This window comes from Cyprinodon tularosa, unplaced genomic scaffold (assembly GCF_016077235.1).
Source record: "Cyprinodon tularosa strain WSP-4 unplaced genomic scaffold, ASM1607723v1 ctg42, whole genome shotgun sequence".
NCBI lineage: Eukaryota > Metazoa > Chordata > Actinopteri > Cyprinodontiformes > Cyprinodontidae > Cyprinodon > Cyprinodon tularosa.
The window spans coordinates 1,762,602-1,775,537 of record NW_024039141.1 but is presented as its reverse complement, the minus strand read 5'-3'; the positions used below and the strand labels follow the sequence as shown (position 1 = coordinate 1,775,537).

Genomic DNA, 12,936 nt, shown 5'->3' with positions numbered 1-12,936 from the left:
TAAATCCAGGTCATACAGGTACTTTTCTTCTTTTTCATTTACACTTGAATTTTTTTAGAATACTGGAAAAAGTAAAATGAGGTAAGTATGTACCTTTAAGAACTATAATAAGAATGTAAAAGCTGCTCAATACAATGAACTGTAATTATCTCAATATCATTGAGTATAAATTAATCAGAGTATTGCTTGGATGACGTATTTGGGAGCACACATTTTGTCTGCAGCCTGAGTGAACAACCGATAAGCTCTGACATTAAAATTCCTTCTTTTTGTTTCCTTTGTTTCATTTTGAACACCCACTAAATGTTTCTCTTCTTCCCTCAGTAATGACATCAACACTGAAAGTTGTCATTACTGCAAACTGGTATTTTTAATCACAGCGCTTTGCTGACTGGATCTGAGTAATCAGGGTCATGTAGATAGGACTACAGTCACTAGTTCATTCCAGAACTTCTCTGCCAAAATCAGGTCGCTTATCTTGTTGAAAATAAATCGCTAAAGATATGAAATAATCCTTTTGCTACGGGACATTTAATGAATTTTCAAGCCATTTTTTTACTTGATGGGCTCAGCAGACCTTTTCTCCATTTTTTTTTTACCCAGAAGTTATTAAATTTAAATATAATCTCTATTTTACATCAACTTTATGTAATAATGAGCTGTTTGAATTTCAACGTCTTGTCTCGAAACTAAGCCAACCACTTATAAACACACTGTAAGACCGGTTATTCTGCCTCACTAACTGTATGAAACCAGATAACAGCCTGTCTGAGCTAAACTACAGGTGCTGGTCATAAAATTAGAATATCATGAAAAAGTAGATTGATTTCAGTAATTCCATTTAAAAAGTGAAACTTGTATATTATATTCATACATTACATACAAACTCATATATTTCAGATGTTTATTTTGTTTAATTTTGATGATTACAAATGACAACAAATGAAAATCTCAAATTCATCATATCAGAAAATTAGAATATTGTGAAAAGGTTCAAAATTGATGGCCCCTGGTGCCACACTCTAATCAGCTAATGAACTCAAACCACCTGCAAAAGCCTTTAAATGGTCTTTCAGTCTAGTTCTATAGGCTACACAATCATGGGGAAGACTGCTGACTTGACAGTTGTCCAAAAGACGACCATCGACACCTTGCACAAGGAGGGCAAGACACAAAAGGTCATCGCTAAAGAGGCTGGCTGTTCACAGAGCTCAGTGTCCAAGCACATTAATAGAGAGGCGAAGGGAAGGAAAAGATGTGGTCGAAAAAAGTGTACAAGCAAGAGAGATAACCGCACCCTGGAGAGGATTGTGAAACAAAACCCATTCAAAAATGTGGGGGAGATTCACAAAGAGTGGACTGCAGCTGGAGTGAGTGCTTCAAGAACCACCACACACAGACGTATGAAAGACATGGGTTTCTGCTGTCGCATTCCTTGTGTCAAGCCACTCTTGAACCACAGACAGCGTCAGAAGCGTCTTGCCTGGGCTAAAGAGAAACAGGACTGGACTGCTGGTGAGTGGTCCAAAGTCATGTTCTCTGATGAAAGTAAATTTTGCATTTCCTTTGGAAATCAAAGTCCCAGAGTCTGGAGGAAAAGAAGAGAGGCACTTCATCCGCGTTGCTTGAAGTCCAGTGTAAAGTTTCCACAGTCAGTGATGGTTTGGGGTGCCATGTCCTCTGCTGGTGTTGGTCCATTGTGTTTTCTGAGGTCCAGGGTCAACGCAGCCACATACCAGGAAGTTTTAGAGCACTTCATGCTTCCTGCAGCTGACCAACTTTTTGGAGATGCAGATTTCATTTTCCAACAGGACTTGGCACCTGCACACAGTGCCAAAGCTACCAGTACCTGGTTGAAGGACCATGGTATCCCTGTTCTTAATTGGCCAGCAAACTCTCCTGACCTTAACCCCATAGAAAATCTATGGGGTATTGTGAAGAAGAAGTTGCAATACACCAGACCCAACAATTCAGAAGAGCTAAAAGCCACTATTAGAGCAACCTGGGCTATCATAACACCTGAGCAGTGCCACAGACTGATCGACTCCATGCCACGCCGCATTGCTGCAGTAATACAGGCCAAAGGAGGCCCAACTAAATACTGAGTGCTCTACATGCTCATACTTTTCATGTTCATACTTTTCAGTTGGCCAACATTTCTATAAATCCTTTGTTTTTATTGGTCTTCAGTAATATTCTAATTTTCTGATATGATGAATTTGAGATTTTCATTTGTTGTCATTTGTAATCATCAAAATTAAACAAAATAAACATCTGAAATATATGAGTTTGTATGTAATGTATGAATATAATATACAAGTTTCACTTTTTAAATGGAATTACTGAAATCAATCTACTTTTTCATGATATTCTAATTTTATGACCAGCACCTGTATTAATAGCATGACAACAATCGGTTATTTTCAACTCAGATTACTTTTTTTTGTTAATGCATCTTGTTGGAAAAGACTAATTCAGAAATGGTCTGGTCTTTTCCCCCCCCCCATCTTTCTAAAACAACAGAGGCTATATCTCCAACAGCCCAAACCAATGGCGACACAGAGACTGTTTCATTGCTCAAAGGTTATGTAAAGCTTAGCAATAAAGCAGAGCAAACAACAAATTAGCAGCCAACGGTTATAAAGCATGATGACACCTGACTGAAAGCATGCAGCAAATAATTCCATGTGCTGCTCATCTCTCTATAAGAATTTGGTGCATAAAAGAAAGTCAGCCATAAAAGCTGGTATCATGCATGTGAAAACGGGGCTGGTTTGTTCAAATGTTCTCATCAAAACTTGGATTGGAAGTATCTACCTATGGGTTTTCTGTTTTAAAATAAAAAAAAATTTACCTTTTTTTATATTTTAAAAAAGCAAATGAAAAAAAACCAATGGCCCAGCCTTACAGAAGAGTTATTGTGGGAAGACTCTGTATTTAGATATAAATGCCTCTTAAATCATCCCTCCTTTGTTGTTTTAACTTCTAAAGATGAACTCAAAAATTCAGAAATATTAGCCTCAGAGTCCAGTTGATGAATGGGCTGATTACCAGTGACAAGTTTTGAAAAGTTAAAGTCCAAATTTTGCACCCTGCTGAGAGATTTTTTGGGTTAGCTGTGACTTCTTAAGGCTGAATTCTACTTCGAAACTAGGTCATCTGGGTAGGTGTCACAATGAACGCAGAGACGTCCCTGCCCCCTCCAAATTGTAGGTGACCGCAGGAGGCCTCTGACTGGTCAAACCTACATCCGCTGTACTCTATGCATTTTTTCTGTTTGGTACCTTATCTGCTTGTTTTGTTTGTATGATCGCCATTGTGGATTACAACTCGTGAAGTTGGACCAGCTAGAAGAGCGAGGTGCGCGAGAACGCTGGCACCCTTTATTCACCTGGATCTCCGCTCTTTTTTGCCCTCATGTCCCTCTGTTGTTGGACAAACTTGCCCCCACTTCGTCACCGCCTCGGCCATATCTAGAACCACAGCTAGTTCCTGATTGTCCCTCTTGCGTTGTGGCGTGGAATAACATAGCGCAGACCACGCTTCAATATTGGGCATAACCCAAAAATGTCTGCGTCATACCGTAACAAGTACCGGTTCGATCCCTACAGCCTGAAATCTGGGTTCCTGAGCAAGACCCTTAACCCCACACTGCTCCCCAAGCGCCACACAATGGCAGCCCATTGCTCCCCAAGGGGATAGGTTAAATGCAGAGAGTTCATTTCCTCATTGTGGGACAATGAAGGGTTTTATATAATCTAATAGCCAAAGGTTTCTTAAAGATTTTTTTTTTTACAAAAGAAAACCAGATGAAACTAAAACCTTTCCATTTTTAGGAGTTCTAGATAAGGCATATTAACAGACAAAAACATTTTTTTTTACTTAAATGTAAAGTCTTCACAATTTTTTTTTCAATTTTTATAGAATTATTGCTCTAATTGGGTTTCTCTGTCAGCTAAAGGCATATTTTAGAGTCTCTATGCTACAGCTGACGATTAATCGATAACTAATTTAGGTTACGATTATTTCAATAATCGATTAATCACGATTTATTGGTTCAGCCCTAGTGCCATCACAACTTCTACCACCATCTGTAAAACCAGCAGCATTATTCTGGAAGCATTTCTGCTCAGGAAAAAAATAGAACAGCCACTTTATCAGACGAGGTTTTAATACTTAAATAAAGGTTGGTTAACAACTAGCACCACCTGAGCAGACAGCCTGTCGAACCAAAACTGTATTAATCATCCTGTTTGAAATATTCCCCAAAATAAATACTTGAAACCAAATCCCAAACAGAAGACTTTTTTTTAAACAAGTGCATCTGTCTGTTCTGATGAATTGGTTACGTTATTCTGGCAGATTTTCATCCTCCTAATTTCGTAAGAAGGCAAGCTGCCCGATAGTTATTAATGGTAGGTTTAGGCCAACAACTGAAATCCCTGGTTATAGGCCAAACGAATAGGTTCAATTTCGTGATGTAGGAGCTTCTATGTTCCCTAAACAAACCTAGATAAGGCACTTTTAGGATGAAAAAAAGTGGTTTACAAAAAAGTTTTCAAGGTTTATTTAACTGTGTAGCATTATGCAACACTGCTACCAAAAACAAAACGAAAAAACTTTCCCAAAATAGCATTTACCTGGCAAAGCTGGAGGAGAAGGAGGGAGATGTGGAGAAAACGTCGCTGGCCCTGCGCACTGCTGAGCTGTCATTCTGGTTCCTGTTCCAGGCTCCACCGATGGTCGTTACTGGGAGGAACAGGCCAGACACTGGTTTCTGGTCCTTCTCCCGCAGAGCGTCGTTGTTACTGGCGTTGATTCCGAAGTGGTAGCTCTGCCCCCCTGAGGTGCTCACCCCACCGATAGAGATGGGGTTTGAGTCACCCATTTGACAATAGCCCACAGACGTCTTCTCCTGCTTAATCACGCCCGGCGTGCAGAGCTGAATATAGCTGGTATCTTTTTCTTTTTTCACCACGGCGGGGAAAGTGGTTGTAGGGGTTAAAGAGGCAGACTTGGACACACTGGTGCTGGATTCAAGTGAGCTTGTCACTTTGCTCCCAGACGTGTTGACGCTCTCGGCTGCGGGTTTCATGTCCCTCTCGGATATCCCTCTCATTTCTCCTTCCGTGAGCAAAGAATCGTCCGCCAGTGTGGACAAAAAGGCGTCCTCCCCAACATAAAAATCGGACGGGGATGCGGTCAAGTCGAACTCTTGAAGGAGATCCAGACTGGTTTCGTTGAACAGTTTCTGGTTCATGTCCACATCTTTACCAATATGGTCAAAGGCATGGTCCAGATCATTGGGGTCCTGCTCGCCTTTATCCATGGAGAAATCCTCAGTTTTCACAGCAAATAAGTTGGGATCTGACCCTCCAATGAGTGAATCCATGGAGGACTGGGTAATATCTGCCATGCTGGCATCCAACTGAGGCAGGACCTGATGCCCAAAAGTATTGGAAGTCTGAGTTTGAAACAACTGCAGCTCCACAGGCCTCTGATCTTTGGTTGGGCCCCTGGTTTCTGAGTTTTCAACTAAGGAGCCGATAGTGGCGGGAGCTGAGGCCAGCTCCTCTGGGAGCGGGCTGTTGCTGAGGCCGTTGGTCACCTGTCCAGGCTGCATTAAGGGACTGGATGGAAGAACGACAGAAGGAGGAGAGGTGATGGACATGGCACTGTGAGGAGCCACTTTCAGAAGACCTCCCTCCTCAGGGCTTTCAGTGTAGACCAGTTTGCTTAGATGGTCATTTCTTCTGTAGACTATCTTCTTCACTCCGCCTTGATCCATCTTTTGATTTAAAAAAGAAGAGATATTGTCAAAAAGAGATTGCATTTCATCCCCGTCCTCTTTGTTCACAATTGACATCAAGAAAGATCTGTTCTATACTCAAGCAACATAACAGTACCAGCATAAACTCACTAAAAACTTATTTCAGATACATCTATAAGCTCCTTCTGTTTCCTTACTAGGAAAAAGATTACAAAGCAAAGCCAGGATTTTTTTCCCTAAGACTTAGAAGCCTTGTTGGATTCAAAAGTATGATCTGTCTGCTAATTTAAGGGTAACTAGAACACGTGTGGACATGCCAGAAACAAACAAACAAGTTCCTACAGTTTGATTGTTGAACGTCTGTCCTCGAATAAGACTGTATTATATAACCCACTATGGAGCCTGTGAGGGTTCAGATAAGGTGGCATATTTATAGGCTATGTTTATATATAACATCTTTGTTTTTCAAACGTCACTGATAAATGGCCGATTGGTCACAACTTAATGCTTTAACAAACTGCTACTTTGGTGTAATGGAATGGAACTGAAGAATATTTTATGCATTATCTGTCTCCAGAACATAAAGCAATACAGTGCTCCCCCCTCCCCCACTTGTTTCTGCCAACTGGATTTCTCCCTCGCTTAGAAAGACATCTTTTCTGGAAACATTTCCTCCTTCAACAAGGGAAGTAATGGTATAAAAATAAAGAGGCAACATCAGAAACTTAAGGTGACCCTGTTTTAGAACTACAGCTGGGAAGCAGAACATAGTATGTTCATCAGGCTGCTAACTGCAGGCTGTGCATCCCAGCAGATAAGCTGAAATGTTCATACTGGTGCTGCTCTATTACAGGTGCTGGTCATAAAATTAGAATATCATGAAAAAGTAGATTGATTTCAGTAATTCCATTTAAAAAGTGAAACTTGTATATTATATTCATACATTACATACAAACTCATATATTTCAGATGTTTATTTTGTTTAATTTTGATGATTACAAATGACAACAAATGAAAATCTCAAATTCATCATATCAGAAAATTAGAATATTACTGAAGACCAATAAAAACAAAGGATTTATAGAAATGTTGGCCAACTGAAAAGTATGAACATGAAAAGTATGAGCATGTACAGCACTCAGTATTTAGTTGGGCCTCCTTTGGCCTGTATTACTGCAGCAATGCGGCGTGGCATGGAGTCGATCAGTCTGTGGCACTGCTCAGGTGGTATGATAGCCCAGGTTGCTCTAATAGTGGCTTTTAGCTCTTCTGAATTGTTGGGTCTGGTGTATTGCATCTTCTTCTTCACAATACCCCATAGATTTTCTATGGGGTTAAGGTCAGGAGAGTTTGCTGGCCAATTAAGAACAGGGATACCATGGTCCTTCAACCAGGTACTGGTAGCTTTGGCACTGTGTGCAGGTGCCAAGTCCTGTTGGAAAATGAAATCTGCATCTCCAAAAAGTTGGTCAGCTGCAGGAAGCATGAAGTGCTCTAAAACTTCCTGGTATGTGGCTGCGTTGACCCTGGACCTCAGAAAACACAATGGACCAACACCAGCAGATGACATGGCACCCCAAACCATCACTGACTGTGGAAACTTTACACTGGACTTCAAGCAACGTGGATGAAGTGCCTGTCTTCTTTTCCTCCAGACTCTGGGACCTTGATTTCCAAAGGAAATGCAAAATTTACTTTCATCAGAGAACATGACTTTGGACCACTCACCAGCAGTCCAGTCCTGTTTCTCTTTAGCCCAGGCAAGACGCTTCTGACGCTGTCTGTGGTTCAAGAGTGGCTTGACACAAGGAATGCGACAGCAGAAACCCATGTCTTTCATACGTCTGTGTGTGGTGGTTCTTGAAGCACTCACTCCAGCTGCAGTCCACTCTTTGTGAATCTCCCCCACATTTTTGAATGGGTTTTGTTTCACAATCCTCTCCAGGGTGCGGTTATCTCTCTTGCTTGTACACTTTTTTCGACCACATCTTTTCCTTCCCTTCGCCTCTCTATTAATGTGCTTGGACACTGAGCTCTGTGAACAGCCAGCCTCTTTAGCGATGACCTTTTGTGTCTTGCCCTCCTTGTGCAAGGTGTCGATGGTCGTCTTTTGGACAACTGTCAAGTCAGCAGTCTTCCCCATGATTGTGTAGCCTATAGAACTAGACTGAAAGACCATTTAAAGGCTTTTGCAGGTGGTTTGAGTTCATTAGCTGATTAGAGTGTGGCACCAGGGGCCATCAATTTTGAACCTTTTCACAATATTCTAATTTTCTGATATGATGAATTTGAGATTTTCATTTGTTGTCATTTGTAATCATCAAAATTAAACAAAATAAACATCTGAAATATGTGAGTTTGTATGTAATGTATGAATATAATATACAAGTTTCACTTTTTAAATGGAATTACTGAAATCAATCTACTTTTTCATGATATTCTAATTTTATGACCAGCACCTGTAGAGCCAGGGCAGCAACAAATGGGTACCACTAAACAAAGAAACCATAAAAACACTATCAATAAATGTAACAGGTGTTATTTTCAGATTTATGTCTGCATATAAAAATCAATATAACAAAAATAAATGTTATATGCAAGTAATAAGACTGTAATTATGCTTGTTTTTATTAAGGAGCAGGAGGAATATTTTGTTTTAATGTTTAAATAAAAAAACTTAATTATCTGGTAAAAGCTTTTGATCGTTTTTCGAGCTTTGAGTGCTCTCCTTTCTAGATTCTATGGACGGACTTTACCGTTGTATGGAAAAATGCTAACCTCCAGCTTAAATGCATGGATCTACAAGCTAACTACAAACGTCTCTAATTCCTGTGTGGTGCAAACTCACTTTAAGCCGTCCACTTTATTACTGTGACCTACAGAGATGGAGTGGAAATGTTAATGCAAATTAATGTTAATCCAATTCTTGTCAAATGTACTGAAACCAAAAACTTAGAGGATCTGTGATTTGGAAAATTTGTAAATTCTACTTTTTTTCTATTCATATAATGCAAATGCATTCAATTATCCAGCACTACAAAAAAAGAACTGTTAGAAAACAACAGTAGGACAACAATTAAGAGCTGCCTAGATATAAGACTTCTTAATATTTTATGGTTTATGTATTTTTTAGGCAATTGCAAGAAAAAAAAAGAAACCACAAATCCAAGCTTAATGGAATTTAACCTTTTTTTATGGATAATCTGCACAGAAATGTTAACCACAAAACACATTTCTGTGTTTTCAAGCCACTCAAGCGGTTGCCAGGGATCTTATTAACCAGTCTTTGGGTGTGACCTTTAAGCAATGCGTATCAGAGGAGATCTGGTATGTTTTATCTGTTGCAGAAGTTGGGAGCTCTTCGTAGGTCATACATTCAGAGTGGGGCCCTGAGATGATCAGACATTTTCTTAAACTAAAGGAAATAGAATAGCTACATTCAACTGACACGTGTGTGTGTGTGTGTATATATATATATATATATATATATATATATATATATATATATACATACATATATATATACACATACATATATATACATACATACATACATACACACATATGTATATATATATATATATATGTATATATATATATATACATAAATATGTATACATACATACATATATACACACATACATACATAGTATGTATGTATGTATGTATATATGTATACATGTATGTATTACATACATGCATATATATATTAGTGCTGTCAAAATTATCGCGTTATTAACGCGAGGCCATTTTAACGGCAATAATTTTTTTAACGTGAGATTAACGCTATGTGGTTTTATGGTACAATTTTCCAAGTACATCCCGCTGCAGCCTGCGGGAAGGCGGGGCTATTTTCCCCCAGTCTATGCATTTCTCATAGGCTTCGAGAGCGGAGCTCCTCAAGGGAAAAAGACGCTCATACACTGGGTGACGCTAGTGCCTTTTCTTTAAGCCCCACCACCAACAAACAAGTTGAGTGTCTGGTAACTAGTAGCAACCTGAAATACGCTGAGAAAACAGATTACTGAGGTGAAATGGAATCTGCTACGGCACTCTTGCTGTCTGTGTACGCCACAGGTCAGTATCGCGCGCGTGTGTGTGTGTGTGTGGGTGGGTGTGTGTTCTCATTTTTGTTAAGAGTCTGAAAAGTAACTTTCTAGAGCATAGACTACCTCCATCTAGTGATGTCGGTCTATTGATTTTGATGTATTGATTGAAAATTGTTCATTATTATCTTGGTTAATTAACATCTAATGTTAACTCTACTGCATTTTATAGCAGTAGGGTAAAATGCTTGTCTTTGTTCAAAAGACTGTATTAACTGTAAAGACTGTCTTTTACATCAGCCTGTTTTCAGGGCCTTTTTTTTGCCTACATATTTGTTATTTTTTGCTACATGCCTCCCCATCTTCTTGCCATATGTTTCTATGGCATAAATCAGTATCTGTGACCTGTTCTCATTTAAAAAAAAGAACATTGGCACAAACCTAGCCTGTATGTATTTTTTTGTATGTCATCGAGAGTATTTAAATGATTTTCAATCAGGAAAAAAATGTGCGATTAAAATGCGATTAATCGCGAGTTAACTTAGGCATTGATGCGATTAATCGCGATTAAAAAAATTTAATCGATTGACAGCACTAATATATATACATATATATACATACATACATATATACACATACATGCATATATACACATATATGTACATACATATGTATATACATACATATGTATATACATATACACATATATATATTTACATTTCTATACATATATATTTTTATATACATACGTTTCTAGTTTTAATGCTCTCAATTACCATGAAAAAAACATTAAGTTTAGTAATTTAACTGCTGATGACTAATTGAAGCCAATAAAGGAAAACAGGTTAAATCTGAACTTTTAATTTAATATTGTCCATAATTGTTGTAAGAGTCAAAAGTAAAAAAAAAACTAAAAGCAGCATTTGTTATTTTCCCATTGGATTTTCAATTTTTATTCAATTCATAGATTATATTTTCTTAGTCAAATAGTTATATTAATTGTTTTATAACTAAGAAGCTTGAAACTGGTTTTCTGTTCTATTAAATGTGTTTTTGTGGTTTACAGTTATTGCGTTTTGGTAATATTGTAGTAATATCCCGTTAGTTGGAGTTCATTAGCCTCGTAGTAAACACTCTACATTACCGTGTAGTGGTACTTCTTAATATTCTGTATTTATTTATTGCCTTTATAATTTTCTCATACCCCCTTAGATCGAACTGGACTCCATCTCATAAATGTACAGTTTTATTTTAAAATCTGAATCCCCGCCTAATGTGTAAAGGTTAGCTCTGGTTAGCCATCTCCTTTTTTTGCTTTCCTCCAAACTACTTCCAAAAAAAGCGAGCTGTGAATCACACCAAGCATTGGTGCAAGGCCCGTGGCCTCTGGATCCTTTTGGACCCTCATCCCACCATGCATATTCAGTGGCCCTTGCAGCAGCATGGCTGGATGGTTGGATGAGCAGCGGAGACACCCCCCTCCTCCCATGGCGTTTGACAGTTAGCTTAGCCTAGCTGACGTTAGTTGCAAAATATCTACGTCCGCTCTAGAATACACTTTCATGCATCATACTCTAATTATAACAAACCTTGATGACGAGGTTTCAGTCACTAACTTAATGTCAATATCAATACATTTCACAGAAATTCCGAGAAATGCTACCTTTAGCATTTTGCGAACGACTAGCATGCTAAGCTGCAGAAGGGCTAAGAGTTAAAGTGGCTATATTTCTAGAGGCTAAAAGCTAACAGAAAATTTCTAAAAGTGTACATCTAGCTTTTCTGGGTTATGTTAGATATATTTAACCGTATGCAACAAAGATATTAAAAACTATCATATTTACCCTTGATATGACGGGCTGCTAATAAGAGTCCACAGGTCATCAGTCAACATTGTTTTGGTTGAAAGTGGCAGTTCACAACACGATGACTGATTCTGTTACTCCCCACTCGTCGTATCGTCGCTACATGACTACAGCAAACGGCGGGACACGTGAATATGGGTGTGCTCTGTCTGCTTTTCAGTTTCCCAGTTCCGATTTTGCAGTGAGTAGTCATGCAAAAATGTCACACTGCCTGAGCCGCGCAGCTAGCCGTTGGGAAAGTAGGTGCTAACCTCTAGGAAAAACATACAAAATGGAGATCAAGGCAAGGCAGCCCCAGCTCTGAGCAGCGTTCAGGGAGCAGCTCTGCCACCTACTGGCAAGATGTTGGAACTGCAGGGGGAAGAACGAGGTCAACGTTAGGGTTCAGAAAGAAAAATGAAAACAACTGATATATAATTAAATAATAATTAAAAAGAACACACAAAACAACAAAAATAGACAGAAATAGAAAAAAAATGCAATAGATTCAAGAATTAAGAAGATAGTTAAGAAGAAATAAAAAAAAATAAACACAGACATAAAAGCATTGACCATAACTTAAAACATCAAACCAACATTTTTGTCATTTGGTAATAGTCAAGTTTTAATACAAAAGTGACATCCTATAAATATATCTATACATTGAATCTTTTTTTTAGACACTCGTGTAAAACTACAAGCTTCAACACACTATTGTCATTGTTAAATAGTTTGTTGGTGTAACTTTTTACTTGTTCTACATATCTAGAGACTTAACTCATTCTTTTTCACAGCTCAAACTCTCTTCACAGATTAACAGGATTGTTAATATTAATGACACACATTTGCTCAAACATTTCAGCAAAATTTTAGGTTTTACCTAATTCGACTACATAGCAAATTCCCATGAACTTTTCTTTTTAGAGAACTGTGACACAAACATATTAAACAATTATTACATGGTGCCTATCCAATTCAACAAGGCTTATTTACTTAAAATACATAATCCCCAGGTTCAGTAAAGTAAACTTGCTTAAACTAATTTCAGCCTCTTCTGTGTAAATATATATATATATATATATATATATATATATATATATATATATGGTCATGAGCTTTGGGTCATGACCGAAAGAAGATACAAGCGGTCATCCTGTGAGGACTCAGAGTAGAGCCTCTGCTCCTCCACATCGACAGGAGCCAGTTGAGGTGGCTCGGGCATCTGGTTAGGATGCCTCCTGGATGTCTCCCTGGTGAGGTCTTCCAGGCACGTCCC

At 38.6% G+C, this 12,936-nt stretch overlaps 1 protein-coding gene across 1 annotated transcript in view; it reads right to left on the bottom strand.

Moving 5' to 3' along the window:
* Positions 1-11,961, bottom strand: part of nr3c1 (nuclear receptor subfamily 3, group C, member 1 (glucocorticoid receptor)) — a 37,955-nt gene extending 25,994 nt beyond the window's left edge. Inside the window, exons 1-2 of the mRNA XM_038299097.1 lie at positions 11,661-11,961; positions 4,641-5,788 (exon numbers count right to left, since the gene is read on the bottom strand). Coding sequence (XP_038155025.1) covers positions 4,641-5,788 — 1,148 coding nt within the window. The 5' untranslated portion in view covers positions 11,661-11,961. The remainder of the gene's footprint in view (positions 1-4,640; positions 5,789-11,660) is intronic.
* Between the last annotated feature and the right edge of the window lie 975 nt (positions 11,962-12,936).